The sequence below is a fragment of the Protobothrops mucrosquamatus genome, unplaced genomic scaffold, assembly GCF_001527695.2.
Source record: "Protobothrops mucrosquamatus isolate PMUCROS unplaced genomic scaffold, P.Mucros_1.0 scaffold453, whole genome shotgun sequence".
NCBI classification, from domain to species: domain Eukaryota; kingdom Metazoa; phylum Chordata; class Lepidosauria; order Squamata; family Viperidae; genus Protobothrops; species Protobothrops mucrosquamatus.
Genome location: NW_015386776.1, coordinates 447,744 through 466,209, shown reverse-complemented (window position 1 = coordinate 466,209; position 18,466 = coordinate 447,744). Strand labels below are relative to the sequence as shown.

Here is an 18,466-nt window from a genome sequence, read left to right as displayed (position 1 = left end):
TCTTTTATTAATTTATCAATAATTGAATTATCTTTTCAAATGTGCGTATATCCAAATTTCATGTCATAGTTGTTGTTATATTACAAGACTCAAAGTATATGCTAGGAATTTTACAGAGCAACACACACACACATATTTGCTACACTGAGATGCCTAGCAATAAGCGGAAGAATATTGAGTACATTGCTTGTACATAAATGACTGCAGATGGAAACATGACAAACCTAATATGTTGTTTAAAAAAATGCAAGATTCATACTAGCTAACAAAGTAAGTATAATTATTTGTAAGATCATTCATTATAACTGAAATCAATACCTTTCTTTTCCTTGTTTCACAAATGGTTATCTCCTAAGGCTATTTTTTAAATTGCAGTGAAGACCATGACAAATAATTATTTGCTACAGTTATATAAAATTAAGCTGATGAAAATCTATTAACCCCATGGTTATGGTTCAATTGAGTCTTATACTGGAGGCTTTTTATTTATGGTATATTAAAAGCTAAATTAAAGCCATTAATCTTTAATTCATCTATCAGTGAACTCGGTGTATTTCAGGAATAAAAATAATGGGATTTGGACTTTACTAATAAATGTAGAATTTCACTGACCTATCTAATTGTGAATGGAAACTGAATAGAAAGAATGTACTTAAACATCAGAATTTCACTTGTATAGCATGCCTTCAACATTTAGCTTCAACAATTAGCAAATTAAAAAATGGTATTTCTCAAATGGGATAGCAGAAGGTTTAAATATAAGAATAATTTGTCTTAATATAAAAAGTATTAGGAATTTTACTATTTCAGATACAAGGGGCTTCAAAACATAGTTTAAGACATTCTTAATATTGTGTGGTTTCTAGTTCACACTTCATTGAAGAGTCTCAAAATTCAGATTTTTGAAAGACCATTATTTACAAAAAAAACAAAAAAACCCAGACCTGTCAGCCTGACAATATTGGTATAAAGCAGCAGGAGACTGTAAGATACTTGACTTTTCCAAACAGACTCAGGAAAGAAAAATAAATTGGTTCCGTTGGGTGAAATAGCACGTTGGCCTTGTTTAGGGTAGAATAACTTTAGTTCTTTGGACTGCCTGCCAACTTAGATTTAAGTTACTCATTAAGATATCTAAACACTGTAAAGCAGATCTGCTGTGATATTCTGTTAGCCAAAGTTCTACTGAGAAATGCAATATTTAAAACAAAAACAGGTGGAAAGCTTTGATTATGCTCTGAGTATATCCAGACGGCCTAAAGTTTTTTTGGTAGCATTTCTTGTACTTGTGTACAAGATAGTTAGGAGATTAAATAAAACAACTGGAATTTTCAGCCTTTTCAACATTCTGCAAACCAAACTTGCATGGATGTAAGAAAGTATTCTGAAATTTCAACAAGAAATATTTTTTTTGCTCCATATACTACATTTTATAATACAAACTGTGAAGCTGCTGGACTCTAGTGCCTTGGGCAGAGACATTTTGAACACAGTTGTTTTAATCTTTCAGTTACCACTTCGCTTACAAAATGATAAAATACAGAAGCTCTGGGGAAAACACCATGAATTGTTTGAGAGTAACTCATCTGGGACTGTTTGGAAAAAATAATAGCATGGGATTGTATATACCACTGGCCTGGATAGATAATTTCCATTGCATAAAAAATGGCCTTGCAAGTGACAACACTGCAGAAATTGTTTTACCAAGCAAAAAATATCAGGATGTTTTATAGATTTACTGATTTAGCTGACAACATTATCACAACAGAAAGCGGCTATCAGCATTTTTACTGTAGGAAATATAAAACAAAATCACTACACTGAAGAATTAGGATAAGATACATATAAATACTTGAATATGAATGGTGAAGGAAGGTAAAAACCTATTTTTTTAATATAGCTGGTAATGATCTAAGTGCATATAATAAGAACATGCCTACAATATCCCAACCCTCTTTTTCTTATCTTCCCCAATTTGAACAGGTACAGTTGCAAAATACAGCAAATATATTATCTAAATTGAGCAACAATGACTTCTAACAATCAACTAACAATAGGATTCTGTGAGGCAAAGGGTCCATGCAAATCACCTCAAAATAAGGGTTCTGGTGGATTTATTCCCAGGAAACTAAGTAACATTGAATGTTAAAGATGGATTTCCTTCATTGTTGAGGGCCCAAAACGCTCAGTGTTTCCCACACTTAGGGCATTCAGACTATCGCCATTTTTCTTTTCTGCATGAATCCTCCAGGGGTTTCTCATATTCCACCACAGTTGCAATAGTAGCACCCTAATCTGATCTCCACTGAAGAAGCTCAACAAATAATAGTTCTAATGTGGCTTTGTTCCATGGTGAACAAAAGCAGCAGAAAAGAGCAGTGGGTTACTTTTTCCAATTCCTAAGTATATCTGGAGCCCCAGTTGATATCAAGCACTTGTCTAAGTGCAATCATTCAGGAACCAGATATGTTTCTCATTTGATGTTGCTTTGCCCACACAACTATCTTTCCCTATTCACTTTCTCTGTTGTTTCTGTTAAATTTTGACTACCCTTGTTAACAACCAGACCAAACTGAATTAATAATACCTTGTACTATAGAGAGAATAAGATTTGTGTGTACATCCCATGTCCAGTATTTTGTGAAACCAGAAGGCTATGTAAGATGAATCCATTCTCTGACAAGAATCAAACGAATAAAAAAATAATAAAATGTTATTTTGAAATGAGGATATAGTTTATGTGTAGATACTGGGCTCTTCCATAGTGATGGGCACTGTATATATAACTATGTCTTCCTGAGCTTTGGGTGCAATACAGTATAACTCTAAAAGTTGCTATGAAATTATAATTTCTAAAAAAGATAGAACATTATTTAATATGCAAATATAATAATGTCATTCATTCAATTCAATTTAAATTAAATCGAATTGAATTTTCTTTTTGCCTGTAGCCATTTTTTGCAGAGCAGCCCCAATATACTATTCAAGCCAAGTATGGCCAAGTATGGTGTGCGCTATATTGTTCAGTAAAACATTGTTTCTATTTTGAATTATGAACATGCTAAAAATTAACTTCCAAATTAATGTCTGTTACTACTGATGAAGATACTACAGTTATTTCATATGTGACATTAAATAATTTATAAATTATACAAGTATTCAATAATTATCAAATACAATATAGCAGAGTGAGATATATTTTAAAGGACCTAGATTTAAAAATAAGACTTTAATATAAGATACTCACCCTGATATTATCATCTGTTTCCATAGTGGAGTGTAGTTTTCCATTCACACTGAATACACAAAAATGACCATTGTCATAGTATATAACACAATGACCCTCCCTTGATGCTTGGATAAGTTTTGCTTTCACACAGTTTTCAGGAGCTTCTAAAGTCCTCAGTAGATCCCCATTCATAGAATGTATGAGACATGGTCCTTCTGATGAGGGAGGTTAAAAAATACAGCCATTAAATATTCAATATTAACTGGTTAAATATACCAAGTTGATTTGGCTTTACTAAAATAAAAATAACTGATTTTAATGTTCAGTTCTAAATAATATCTAATAGTTATTAACAGATACTGGTAGATGTACAGATGACAAACAGATGTTGCTGTACAACAATTTTCAGAATCAATCATGAATTGCCTTATTAGAGCTTCTGGGAAGCACAAAGTTATGTGAAAGGTAATAGGTTGCTCCTGCAGTGATTGTAACAATTCTTTGACTTTGTTTAACCAAACCTTTTTGCTCCTACTGCTTTTCCTCAAAAGCCATAAAAACCACATAATATTTATACGAAGCAAGCATGCATGTGTCTGTTTATTTGAATCTATTTATGTGGTTTCCCATCTCACAAATTAAACTGGGTGGCTAACAAAGTTTAAGAAATATAATATATATACACTATATACAAAATACATTTCCCAACCAAGAGAAAGTAGTTCCTGAAAATGCTATATACTAACAGCTTGGGCTCAATTACTTTCCCAGTCCCCATGCCTGGGAAAACAAACATGTCTTCAAAGTTTCTGAAAGGTGAGCAGAGTCAGGGCCATCTGTACCTTAGGCAGTACAATGTTACAGAAGAAAGCCAGATCTATGGAAAAGGCTGTGGACTTGGGTCCCTCTAATCAGAGGTGTCAAACTGGCGGCCTGTAGGCCGGATGCGTCAACATGCAGGCCACACCCACCCTGGCTCCAGGAAGGCAAAAAAGTCACGATACGTCACGTGACACAATCAAGTTTGACACCCGTGCTCTAGATGATAATCTCTTACTGATGGAACTGGACCATGCCCCTTCTGCCCAACTTAATGGGACAAATAAAAACTATTGGCACAGAACACAAAGCTATGCAAAGGCCTGCCTGGCTACAGCTGCCATTTGCTTTCTGAACAAGAGACTTGAGTTCTGGAACACACTCAAATTGCACACATTTCTGTATGCAGTAGTGCAACCCCACCAGAACTAAGGATGAAAATGATCAGAGAAGACAGATTAAAGTCTTTCAAAACCAGAAACCTTGAGAACTCCATCACCAACTCAGCCATGGAGTCCAGCAGCTCTGCCAGGGAGGTTGCTATACAGCATCAATCTCCTTGGCACAAAAGCAACACTCCCATTTGATCCTTGGACACAAACTTAACAAACAGGGTTTCATATCCAGTCACCACTGGGGCAGCATCTTGTATACCACCAGAGAGTCCTGTATGACCAGATCCACTCCACCACTCTTGCGCCTGGGTCTTGGCTGATACCACACCTCAAGCTCAGAGGACAACCCTACTTTCAGCAGCCATCCAAGATCTGCCCTTTCATCCATAATGAAATCACAGATGTAGGAAGCTGATATTCTAAATGTATAAGCATCTTCATGATTAGATTCATTATTATAAGAAATAAGTATTTCCAAGAAAAGGTTTAAAAAACATAAAATGCACCTTTAGAACCACTTATCACTACACCAAGTTCAGCACAAATTGCGGCACAGGTAATCTCATAATCATGTCCAGTCAAGACTGCCCGAGGAGCAGCAGTTTCACCTGTAAGGAGATCAATAAAACAGAAGTTTCTTAGTAATCTATAATTAATATATTTTAAAACTTTCACAATTAAGCAAATGTATAATTCAATTCCAAATAACAAAAAGGAAATATTTGAACTGGAATTATTCTGTGCATTTGGTTCTCACTAGATACCTTGTAAAAATATATTTTATAGCGCATTCAAAATCCAAAAAAAGTAATATCACAAGTGCACAAGACCAGTTTTTCATCAAAGCAATCCTTCCACATGGCATACTATAGATGGGAGAGATATAGAAAAAACTCTTTTCAGCACAAGAAAGCAAACAAGAGTGCAAGGAGTTCCATTTGTATATTAAAACAACTATCCATGCAAGATGTAACTCAACTGACTGGGACCATAGCCCAATGGTCAAGCTCAGAATTTTATATTAAATTATCATCCTAAAGCGTAGAAGCTGCTGCAGCTTCTATCCTACACTGCATTTTGGGAACATTAGGTACTGCTTATGGGATTTTATGGATAAATTGCATCCACTGATCTATTCTCGTCAGCATTTCTTTTAATTTGCATAAATTTACATGATCTGTTCAAAAGGCGTTAAAACTGAATCTATAGAAACTTGAATAATGATGCCAGTTAATTTAGCTGATATTATTTTAATATTCTATTGCTTCAGTAATAGCACTGATATTTGGTGTATTTGCATATATGTTTCATTTCAGTTTCTAGTAACTTCTACAAATTTTATAATAAACATCTTTGCTGTGCATTTTAACACAACCCTTGATTTATATTTCCCAAATGTGCAATACCTAATATGCAAACTGAAAAGCAATTTTCTTTCTCCATTTAAATCAAATTGTGAGTTGCAGTCCTTCATTTAGTCAAAAGTAGTTAAACTACAATTTCTGGAAAACTGGATATAATATATATGCATTTTTCCATGTACCATTCCAAACATCTAGAGTTGGCTTTGAATATAATAGTACCACTTTCATGAATTAGGACTTTCAATAGAACTTGTCTGAAGTATATCAGACTCATGTTTACAAAGGATGAGTAGTGCATGTTTATAATAAAAGTTGTAATAATCTATTCATCCAAAGAAATATAAGTTATTCTGGGATTCTTAGACCCATGTGGCATTTGAAAGATTTATGAAGAATATTACATAATAAAATCAAATGTTTAAATGCTAAATATTCAAAGTCAGTCACTCAAATGGTTTTAAAGCTTAACATTAGACACAAGCCAAAAGCAATACAAGTAATATGTTACTAATCACAGTAATATGCTATTAAACTATAGTTATAATAGATGCAATTATATATATAAAATATATAGTAATATATATGTCACTGTACATTTGAACTAGCAACTTCATTGTGACAGCAGGATCTTTCACACAAATATGTTCTGAGAGGTATTCAATCTAATACGTTTGTCTTTTAAAATATGTAATGAGTGTAGGTACATATGACTATTGAAATAAATTATGTATGATTTTTAATTAATGAAATGCTGGATTTGAAGGTGATATATTTAAAAGCTTATGTTATTTTTTTCATTGAAGGGTCCTCCTTCTAATTATAAAACATGAGTCTTTAGAAAAGTCAGCCTGCTTCCTTTGATAATAATGTTAGGTACTTAAGTCTTCCGTGCTTCTGATGTTTCCAAATAATGGGCTCAATTCAGAAGTTGGTGGCAAAATAGAAGAGATTTCTTACTGCCTCATAAGATTGTCATGGTTTTCACCAAAGCAAAGGGAAAGTTTTACTTTGTAGCTGTTTCAAGGGATGTCATCTCAAACTTCTTTAAACTTTTCAAAGTGGCTTTATGTCTTCTTTGAAATCCTTGGCTAGTGATTTCAAAGAAGTGAGGCTTTGTCCCCTAAACAGGTTTATGATTACTTTAAGGAAGGCTTAAACTTATGTTAATTTTCAGCCTTCTGAAAATCTACAGGAAGATTAACAAAATGAAATGAAACGTTTTTCTTTGTATATAAAATATAACTGTTTTTCAGTTCTAAAAAGAGTTCTCTAAAAGAGAGTGTAATATTTGCATTGTTATGAAGAAATTACTATTTTTATTTATTTCTCCCAGGTCTGATTTTGTAATGGATTTTTTTTTTAAAAAAAAAATCTGCATTTCTTTGAGAGGTAACTGAGTGAACTCACAGTAGTGACTTGTATACTGTATATTGCAACATTTCTTTCAATAAATTCCAGTAGGAATTGCATTCCATTCTTTGTTTTACAAAATAATCAATTCTTTTAAAAAAGAACCTTTCCTAAAATGAATAAAATTAGGCTACTTAGAATTTACAGTTAAATAATTATCGGCCATAGCACAAGCCCCCTGGAATATCATTCCTGTGGAGGTTTCATTGGCCTCAACCCCGCCCCCCCTTGTGCATCCATAAACTCTTGAAGATTTGGCTTGGCTTTGCCTAGGGACCAGGTACATGACGGAAACCATCTCGTAGCTATGTTCACTGTTACTGACATTTTATGTTCTTTTTCCTGGCTGGTGTATATTTTATGATTTTTATATATTGTTTTTATCTTTTAAAAATATTGTTAGCCATCCACAATCCTATGTTGAGTTGGGCATCCATATAAATATTCTAAATAAATAAATAAATTAGGCAAGCAGCTGAGAGCTGAACAAAAACGTCTCAGTCAGTATAGCATTCTAATGTTTAATATGAATTATACTGTCAAATTATAATTGTTACACTGCCATCTGGCTGCTGCTTTATTATGCTTATCTTAAAAGAAAATAGATTAACAAAACTTAAATGCATCACATAAAAACCTAAAGTGATTGTCAGAGTAAAACAAAGTTATTAAATATTTAAGTCTGAACAAAATTCTTCAATCAGGAACAACTATACATGGTTTAGAAATTGTTGCAGGCATGCACACAACAACATGTCAGATTGTTACCAGGAACTTACAGTATTATATTACTGTAATTCTATTGTTTTATTCTAACCCAGTAATTTCATAAAAGTATTCTAGGCTGAATGAACATATTAATAATATAAATAACTAATATAAAAAGTCTATAACTCAATGCCATATATATGGTATATATTATGCATATTAATTTAGTATATGAATATCACTTTGTAAAAATAAAACATAGCATTCGTTATAAATCAACAAACAACTGGAACATAAAGATCTGGATTACATCATGGAGCATTAAAGCATTCTGGTCATTCTTTAGAATTTGATGTGTTTCGTTTCAGTTTGTAGCCGAGCTTAAACACAGAAGTATTGAAAAACTGTTCTGCACCTAATCTGAAACACAACTACTATTCTAGCACTCTATAAAGTTAATACCCAGTACACATATTTGTGAGCACAGTGGGAGAAGAGGGATGAACAATTAGCACCTATTGCATCTATTGAGATTCTCACTCAAGTGTGGAACATCTAGTAGGCAAACAAGAATTATATGTACAATCAAGATAGGAGGACCCTGTAAGCGTGGTGTTTTAAATTCTTCACAGCCCCTTTAACAGCATCACTGGAAGAAGCATCTGCATTGTCTTTTGTGTGACTGTAAAGATCTAATCAGAGGGATGTGTATGTGTTGACTGTAAGTGTTTTTGCTTGTTTTTTTGCTTGATCCTGTTGGGAGATAGGCATTGGAGAAGACATGAACACAAGGGAGGGGGGATTGAATGAAAACAGGCAGCATTCTGAGATGCAGCTTCATTTCCTCTCCCATAGGATGCATTGAGGGTTATTTTCTCAATTTGATACCTCCACAGCCCCTAGCTGGTTCCAGGTTGTTTCTGAAACCAATCTTTTTTCTTAATCTATCAGAACTAAATTTGGTTTTATTGTGCTCTGTTTCCAGGGAACAACTCTGCTGAAGACAAACAGATCAATGAACAGACATATGGAATCCCAAGCCTTTTTACATAATTTCTCTACAATATTTCATATGAGTGGAGAATAAACATGAAAGCCAGAAAATTAAAGAAGGCAAAAGCCCTTCTTTTCAAATTGATTCTGAATTAATACTATAGAAGTTTGGATTGTGCTGTCATTCATTTTGTTGATACTGATTTTACAAGATACCAGAAAAAAATATTATGTATGGAAACTAAGCCATATACAGTATATTACAAGCATTCAAGATGATTGAACAATTCTATTATGACAATTGTGTTATATATTCTATGCTATGTGCTATATAAAAAATATCATCAGCTCAGGTTCAACACCAGAGCGCCATGCAATGGGATGAACTCTCATCCTTGCCCCAGCTCCTGCCGACCTAGCAGTTTGAAAGCATGCAAATGTGAGTAGGTAAATAGGTACCACTTTGGTGGGAAAATAACAGTGCTCTGTGACATCATACTGGCCACATAACCACAGAAATGGATGGACTTGAAATGGAGATAAGCACTACCCCTATGCAATGACTATATGTAGAACCTTACTTTTTTCACAAATGAAATTCAATGGTGAAAAAAGTAAGGTTCTACATTTAGGCGGTACCTGGCTCAATAGTACTAACTGTGAGAGGGATCTTGAAGTCCTAGTGGCAATCACTTAAATATGAGCCAGCAGTGTGCTGCAACTGGCAAAACAGCCAATGCCTAGTCCTAGGCTGCATTAACAGAGATAGAATCAAGATCACATGAAGTGTTAATACCACTTTATAGTGCTTTTGTAAGAGCACACTTGGAACACTGCATCCAGTTTTGGTCACCATGATGTAAAAAAGATGTTGAGACTCTAGAAAGAGTGCAGAGAAGAGCAACAAAGATGATTAGGGGACTGGAGACTAAAACATATAAAGAACGGTTGCTGGAATTGGATATATCTAGTCTAATGAAGAGAAGGACGAAGGACGACATGATACCAGTGTTCCAATATCTCAGGGATTGCCACAAAGAAAAGGGAGTCAAGTTATTCTCCAAATTTCCTGAGAGCAGGACAAGAAGCAATAGGTGGAAACTAATCAAGGAGAGAAGCAACCTAGAACTAAGGAGAAATTTCCTGACAGTTAGAACAATTAATCAGTGGAATGACTTGCCTCCAAAGATTGTGGGTGCTCCAACACCGGAAGTTTTAAAGAAGAGATTGGACAACCATTTGTCTGAAATGCTATAGAGCAGGCATGTCAAACTGCCGGCCTATGGGCCGGATGCATCACAACGAAACCGCGCCCACCCCATTGCTGGCAATGGGGAAAAAGTCCCGATGCGTCACGCAACGTCACATGACATCGCAAGTTTGACATGCCTGGTATAGAGTTTCCTGCCTAAGCTGGGGGTTGGACTAGAAGACCTCCAAGGTCCCTTCCAACTCTGTTATTCTGTTATTCTAACTAGCGGAGGGAAATCCATAGGGGAGTCAGCAGCAATCAAGCATATCATTGTTCATATTGTATACATGACATTGAATGTTTCTGTAACTAGTTATAAAGCAAACCCTCAAAATTATTCATGATAGAAAAGTGTAACATGACACAAAAACTATAAATATATCCTGTAATCAGAAACTTTAAACTCCCAGAAAAGAAACTCCATAGCCTGCATGATATATAGCTACTCATCTGAGTAATCCAAAGGCAGTTTGATTAGTCCATTTTAATTGTTGTATGATGAAAACTAAGTATCTAAAATCAAGCTGGCTCTGAAGTGAATTTCATCTTTTCTAATTATACTTAATGAATCCAAGTGACCTTCTGGAAGCAAGTATTTCCCAAGTGAACATATTAACAAAATGACATACAACTGTTAAAACAAAACTGGAAAAATGGATGTTTCTGAAGTGCAGTGGGAAGGATTTAGTTTCAATATTATGAAACAAAATTTTCACACTGGATTACTATGCCAAGGATTGCATTTCAGAGATTCAAATATATGCCAGCAGATGTCACTCTAAGATGCTTGGTTATAGTTAACAAAAATGCCTTTAAAAACAGGCCTGGATGCTAGTTAAAGGCTTCTGCGAAACAATGACAAAACTGTAATTATTTTCAAGAAAATATTTTTAAAAATTCATCATGATTAATAAAACAACTAGTTTGCATGTTCAAGAGTTCATAAAGGGAATATGACTGGTACTCTATATACCTTTCTAAACATACATGCTGACTAATACTTCAACATTATCAAATGATCAGAGTAATTTGATTTCCTGACAAAGTGAAACATAATTTTCTTGTCTAGAAGTATTATTTTACTTTAAAACAATCTATCAGCCCTATCATTTACTTTGTTGTAAATGCCTTGGAATTGCATCCAAGGCATCTATTGGTATTGCTACTATCTTTACTTGTTTTTGTTACAATTGTTGTTCTTCTATTTCCAGGATTATATATTTTGTAATTTTTTTCCAGTTCTTTCCTTCTATTTTCCTGTCTTCAGGCATTGCAAGTGTACTATGCAGACTTTTTTGTCTTTCTTATCAACAATTGTTAAATCTGGAGTGTTGTGTGGCAGATGCTTGTCTGTTTGAAGCACTTTAGCTTCTTCATTTTCTATAACTTTGCCTTTTTTGTGGTCTTACCAGTTCTTGCTTGAAGCGCAAGTAGTATTTCTTACGGATATTCCAATGCACCATTGCTGATACATTGTCATGTCATTGTTTGCGCATCATTATTATTATTGTTGTTGTTGTTGTTGTTATTATTATTATTATTTTTATAAATCAATTTCTTTTTTTATTTTATTACTATAATGTATAAAAAAGAAAAACCAAACAAAAAAGCCAAAATACAAACCAATATGAAAGAAAACCAAACAAAAACTTGTTATTACAATTGATATGTAATATGCAAGTCAGTTTATAACAGCAATATAAACTTGTTACATATCATTACTGATAGTTACTATAATCATATTGCTTGATCTTTTCATTTTGTCTGATTAAAGTCAGAAAGTAAACACATTTCTTCATTTCTAACCACCCAAATAATTTAGTTTCATTCCAAATATGGTAAGTCCACAAAACTTCTTCATAACTTAGTAAGATTTCAGTATTCAGTGAAATAATAATAATAATAATAATAATAATTTAATTTATATACCGCCCTTCTCCCGTAGGACTCAGGGCGGTGAGTATCAATTTAACAACTTTAAACCTTTAAAAGAACTTAGTCTTCTTATATTTCTCATACATATACATACATCAATGCACATACTATTTTACCTAAAAAGATTACAATTATATTTGAACCAATTTACTCTTTTTATTTCTCTGTTCATAAAACAGCTCTGCAATCTCAAGGATGTAAAAAGAACCAAATTAATTTACCCAAATATTAGAATACTATTCTGATATTACAGATGCCTGGATCCATGAAATGTTACATGCATGAAATGGTTTTTATGATTCTGCAAATGTTGGGATTTTGGGGGGGAGGGGGATGGGTTGCAATCACAGATTAAAATTGCTCTGGAAATAAGGTTCAGTAGAATAACTTGCAGTAATTACATCTAATGAATAAGAATATAGTGCCTGTAATCTTGGGAAATGTTTCTCACATATTTGACTCCAATGTTGTCCTTGTCTATCAATTCCTCAACTTTAACAGTATTTGATGCAGGATTTGCCATAGATAAAAATCAGAATAAAGATCTCCTTACCATTTGTGTTATCACCAATGCTATTGGTTTTACCATTCCAGTACCATAGCAGCAGTGTGGCATCACGAGACCCGGATAGAATATAACAGTTTCCTCCAATATATGATTCAGAGCGGCCAAGGCAAGTAACAACATCCCAATGTCCAAACACAACTTGCATTAGTTTTCCTGAAACATACAATTTTTTCATTCATAGTAAGACCACATCTTGTAGGATTCATATTGATGGATGAATTGAGTCCCAACCTCACTACATAATTAATTTCCAATGTTCTCTAGAGTTGGAAAGAATATTAAAAGGTCCTGGTTGTTCTGGAAGTCAAGGCACTGTCTGTCTTCTGAGAAAAGAATCTGTTTCTATCATTTAGTTTATTTAGCCAACTCACAATTGTTATATGCCTTGATATTTGTTTAGCATTGTCAACCATTGCACAGGATAATCAATTACTACAAAAAGGACCTCACAAATTATTTGCCAGATTTCTACTCCTGACTATTGAAAACAAAGTTTTACATACACGTAATGGCAAAACTGTAAATTTCCTTTATTGTTTCATTCTTCTATCATTCAGATAAGAAATAATAATATTTACAAAGTACCTTGTCCATTTAAAATCCATTCATATATTATTCACAATGAGGGGAACATGGTTTATGGCAGTCCTATAAAGTAGCTGATAATAATTACTGCTGAGACAGATATTACATGATGCTCCTGTGGTATCCTAACAGGTATTCATACATATTCAGCCATTCAGTTCATGGTATCTGAAGTACCTAGACTCCTTGTTTTTATTTTCTTATTTTTAATGCATAATTAATATGTTATTTATTCAGTGAAGTGTGGGCAAATAGAGAAAGCCACAGAGAAAGTTAGTCTCTGTAGAAACAAATATTTCTGAAGTTTGTTTTGAAAATTCTAAAGTGTTGATTTTATATTTGTTAGAAAATATAGAAAATGACTTATACTGGAGTCAGATCCCATTAATATTTTGACAGTTACAATACCTTTTTTTTAAAAAAAGCACCATTTTTTGCAATATTGACTTTAAAAACCTATCTGAAAATAATATGCACCATTATCAGAGAGCTAATTGCAATTCTGCTCTGCTAGTTGTTGTCAGAATACATAGTTTATATTCAAGGTATTTTCTGTTACAATGCTCTCACTTGAAATCTCAATAATAAGATTAGTTTACATAAATACTAAAATATAATTGAAATGTTTGCAACAACTTGCTATAGACTATTCTTATAATCTTATCCTATATTTTTCCTTCCTTTCACAACTCAGGAACAGGACAGATAATTAATGATAACCTTTCAGCCAAATATTCTTTGAATACTCAAAACAAAATGTAGAATGAAACGTATAATGAAAAATCCTTTTGCTTTTCCATTATATATTAATGATTTACCTTAGCTTTCTACAAGTGTTCTATTACACATTTAAAATATGTAATAGAACTTAAGTTATCTTTTACAGAAATTTATTTCTCAACTATACTGTTTGCTTAGACAAAGGAGGCAACAGTTTTCATGATCCAGAGTGGCAGATGCAGAGGCAGGAATGCTTAGTGCCATGCTCTGGATATGTCAATCAATGGAGCCCAGGAAATACCGGTATGCCTTCTATGTTGTAGTGTCTGCTATATGGAACAACATTTCCTTCAAGAATCAAACAGATCTAATTCTGTCGGCCTTAAAGACCTCTATTATTTCTTTTACACAATAAATAAATGAATATTTTATTTATTTGTACTGTATTACTGTTGATTTTAAATGGATGCTGGTTACCCAGAGTTCATGTGATAAGATATGCAGCTATATACTGTATGCCTTTTAAATAAAATAAATAAATAAATAAATAAGTATAAAATGACAAGCAACAGAACAAGTTCAGTTTTGAGCTCCAAATAGGCCATGCAATCTATGAATGCAGCTGAATGAATTAAAGTGGTTTCTACTCTAGCCAAATGGATTGCAAAAAGAAGGATGTAGTGGCCAGAACACCAGCTCCAGAACTACATGTTAAACAATGAACAGATGGAACACATTTGTTTGTTTCTAGATGCTACTAGCCATAGTAATTTGAACTGTTTAAATTCCCAGAACAGATCTGAATCATAGTAAGCATAAGAGCACTAGTATGGAACTACAGTTGTATTATGTTTCAAGTTTCATGTATAATAAAATCACTGAAAAAGGCCTTCAGTCAAAGCCATTCCTAGTACTGACAGGATCAATACATCACAATAATAAGATGAAGATATGATGTGAAATGACACACGTATCTTAGAAATCAGTCCTTATAGACTTTTTGTGAAAAAAGAAAAAAAACGTTTTTCCTGAAAAAAGAAACAAAAATGTACTTATGATTTATAGATTTCATGATTAGAAAGGGAAGAGTATGAAAAGTGGGAAATTTTCATGTAACTGTAGAAAGAGGGGGCAAAATATAAATGAATTTATTACTTCTGTTAGTAGTTAATAATTTTATTGTATTTTTCTTTTTCCTTCTTATGTACATCTATATCTTATCTACATCTTTTTTATATTTTTACATTTGTATTTTTTCTATCTCTAACTCAAAATTTGTGTTGTTTTTACTCTATGCAAAAACTACTTTGTGTGTGTGTGTGTGTGTGTGTGTGAGAGAGAGAGAGAGAGAGAGAGAGAGAGAGAGAGAGAGAGAGAGAGAGAGAGAGAGAGAGAACCAGTGATATAATGAATCAAATCATGAGTCATACATTGCAACTTAATAGCCTTGTTCTGAAGAAGAAAAGCAGAAGCCAGATGCAAATATTAAAAAGACCAAATGACTGCAGCAATAAGAAAAAAGAATGTGGGACTTCGATGCAGATACCCAAGATATCCAGGAGATGGAAAATATAGGAATGGATCTGTAATTGAGAAAGGTAAAGGGCCAGCATAAACCTATTGTTGAGATACAGTGTGTGGATTAGACAATGGTTGATATGGACAACAACCATACAAACGTGTGAGTGAATAGCTCCAGAATGTAGGAATTGTATTTATTTATTAAATAAATAAACTATTTGTATAGTATGATGTACTAACTATATCAATTTATGGACTGGGATAGTCTAAACACTAGCAATTACAAGATATGGATTATCATCTTCTCTCTATAGACCTTTCCTTGAATTTAGCTCAGAAGCTTTAGTTGGTGTAGTTTGGGACAAATTTACTAAGAAGAGAAAAGTGACCACATATTGTTGAAACAAATGAAATAGCTACTGACAAACTGACAAACAAACCTCTAATCAACTTGATACCAAAATGTTTGTTGAATTAACATATCACTACATGTTCCAAGACTGGCAGAGTGAGTCATTTATTTTTTCTAAATGAGTTGGTCTTTTACACAGTGACACCACTCTCTGGAGTATTTTCCTGCTATAATCCATGGGTCATCTACTATTACATCTACTAGGTACCCTATGGCAGGATTCCTTTACATGAACATTATGGAATATCAATATCAATCCTTCTCCCTCTGACTTTGTCTTTTTAAATAGTATATTTTATCATATTTTAATTTACTTTTAATACTGTGTTTTAGTATTTTTATATTATGTTAGAGATGAAACTGCAGTTTTATACTATTTAGCACAATGTATATTTTTAATATTTATTTACAAATGTTATTCTTGTGGTTCAGATGGAAGCAGGAATGAAAATAATAAAGAACATGGAAGTGGTAGATTTTTGTGTATATTATCCCTATATTAGATCTTCACATATTTGTTTTATTTTATAAAAATGGATGCATGTCATTATCATAATCTAAATAATATTACAATAGTTTCAACTTAATCTATTGTGCATTGTGTTCTTACATTCATGTTATATTTTGTAGTATGGAATACAATAAGAAAAATATCAGGAATACACTGCAATTATGTACAGTATTTTAAAGAAGCAAGAAAGTGGAAAATAAATCGAAGGTAGAGTTTGCTTTGGGAACCCAAGGTAAAAAACCAACCTTGACCTTCTTCAACCAGTCAAATTTTCTCTTGTCCTGCAAATCCAATGCTCCCTAGGATCTACCTAAATATTCCATTTGGTACAACTTTCAGAATGATGCAAAAAGAAGGGAGTAAAGGTACCATTGTATGGCAGACAATATAACCGGTATTAAAATGTTAGCAAAAAGCAATATTTGATGTCTTGAAGACAGAAAATAATAGGCTGATAGAAAGAGATAATGGATGTATTTTTGTTTCCTCTGAGGTAAAATATCACAGAAGTAAAGATACAGAGATGTTTTGGAAGAATCAAGTGTTTTTCATATACTTTACAGCAAGGATATAAAATTTGATATTCCTTCTTTTTTAAATATTAAAAACAAAATTCATTAATATAGCTAGTCCTCAACTGTAATTGAGCCTGACAATTATAGTTGTAAGTTGTGATGGTTGTAAAGCAGGTCATCCTATGATCAATCTCATTTTATGACTTTTTGTGGCAGACATTAAGTGACCACCATGATTGTTAAACAAGTGCTGTGCTCATTGAGTGAACCCACTGTATGGTGACTTTTGCTGGAAATAGAAGTAAACGCTGGTTTTCAGCAAAAATCGTAGTCATGTAAGTACGGGATACTGCAAAAGGCTATATAAGTGGTCTGGTTAACAAGTGGCCAAAATGCAGTCACATAACTGCAGTGGGGACCAGCTAGAGGAACTTTAAAACTGGGTAGTAAGTATCTTTTGTGGGATCCTCAGAACTTTGAATGGTTGCTAAGTGACCAATTTAAGGCAAGCACTACCAGTAGTCAGTTTTGCTGGCTTGTAAAAATTGTGCAAAAACAATGTTTTAACAGTTTAATTAAACATTTTCAAAAGTTTCAGAAAAAGATTAATCTATTACATTAACTCACCTGTATCAGTAGAATACACCCGAAAACTTTTATCCCAAAATCCACAGACCATGATATAGCGATTATCTGAAGTGATAACAAAGCACTGGGAATGGACTTGAATACTTTGGTCCAGAAGATCTGTGATTTGCCTTCTGTGCATACCTGTATTGCTAGCTAAAAAGGAGAAAATGAAAAGACAAGAGAGAAATAATAGTTTACTCCAATTGTAAAATAAGTTTTAGTTTCTTGTCAAACAATCTTAAATCAATCAGAATCTGAACCTCTAATTCTTGGGAGCCTTATTTCCATTGCTTTTTGCCCAATTTTAATACAAGGTGCTCAGATTATTTCAAGAAATAAATCATAAGGCTCTGATAAAATTCATTTTTAGTGCAAGTTCAGCTAGCAAAACAAATTAGAGAGACTATAATTTTAGTAAATATACATTAATACAGCTTAAGCTTAAAAAGTACAGGTAGTCCTCAAGGTACAAATGGCTGTTTAAAGGCTATTTGAAGTTAAAATTCACCACTGTGTACTTACAACAGGGGTTCAAAATTGCAATCCTCAAGAGACTTGTCCAGTCATGTGATCTGGATTCGATCACTCCTGAAACAGCGGCCCTTTTGAGTCCTGTGACTGCCCTTTGGGACCCAAAAGTGGCCTGCAGTTATGATGGGCAAGTTACAAGGCCCATATGGGTGTGCCTGTTTTTTTATCCCTGGTCACATGACCAATCAAGATCCGGAGACTTTGTAGCTGGTGCATTTTTTCTCCTCAATGCTGCCATGTAGAGGACTAGAGGAGTAAATATCTCCTTGCTCCCCTTGTTGCTTCTTTCATTGCTGTTAGTACCCTGACGTGCTGTAGTTGCCTTTGTAAGTACTTTAAAATATTCTTTTTATTATTGTACTGTGTTG

At 33.5% G+C, this 18,466-nt stretch overlaps 1 protein-coding gene across 1 annotated transcript in view; it reads right to left on the bottom strand.

Annotated features, from left to right (window-relative positions):
• The window catches only part of LOC107287888 (lipopolysaccharide-responsive and beige-like anchor protein), a 275,476-nt gene that overhangs the window by 3,573 nt on the left and 253,437 nt on the right, over positions 1–18,466 (bottom strand). Inside the window, exons 29-32 of the mRNA XM_029284234.1 lie at positions 17,565–17,720; positions 12,659–12,826; positions 4,950–5,051; positions 3,248–3,444 (exon numbers count right to left, since the gene is read on the bottom strand). Of these exons, the coding sequence (XP_029140067.1) occupies positions 3,248–3,444; positions 4,950–5,051; positions 12,659–12,826; positions 17,565–17,720 (623 nt within the window). The remainder of the gene's footprint in view (positions 1–3,247; positions 3,445–4,949; positions 5,052–12,658; positions 12,827–17,564; positions 17,721–18,466) is intronic.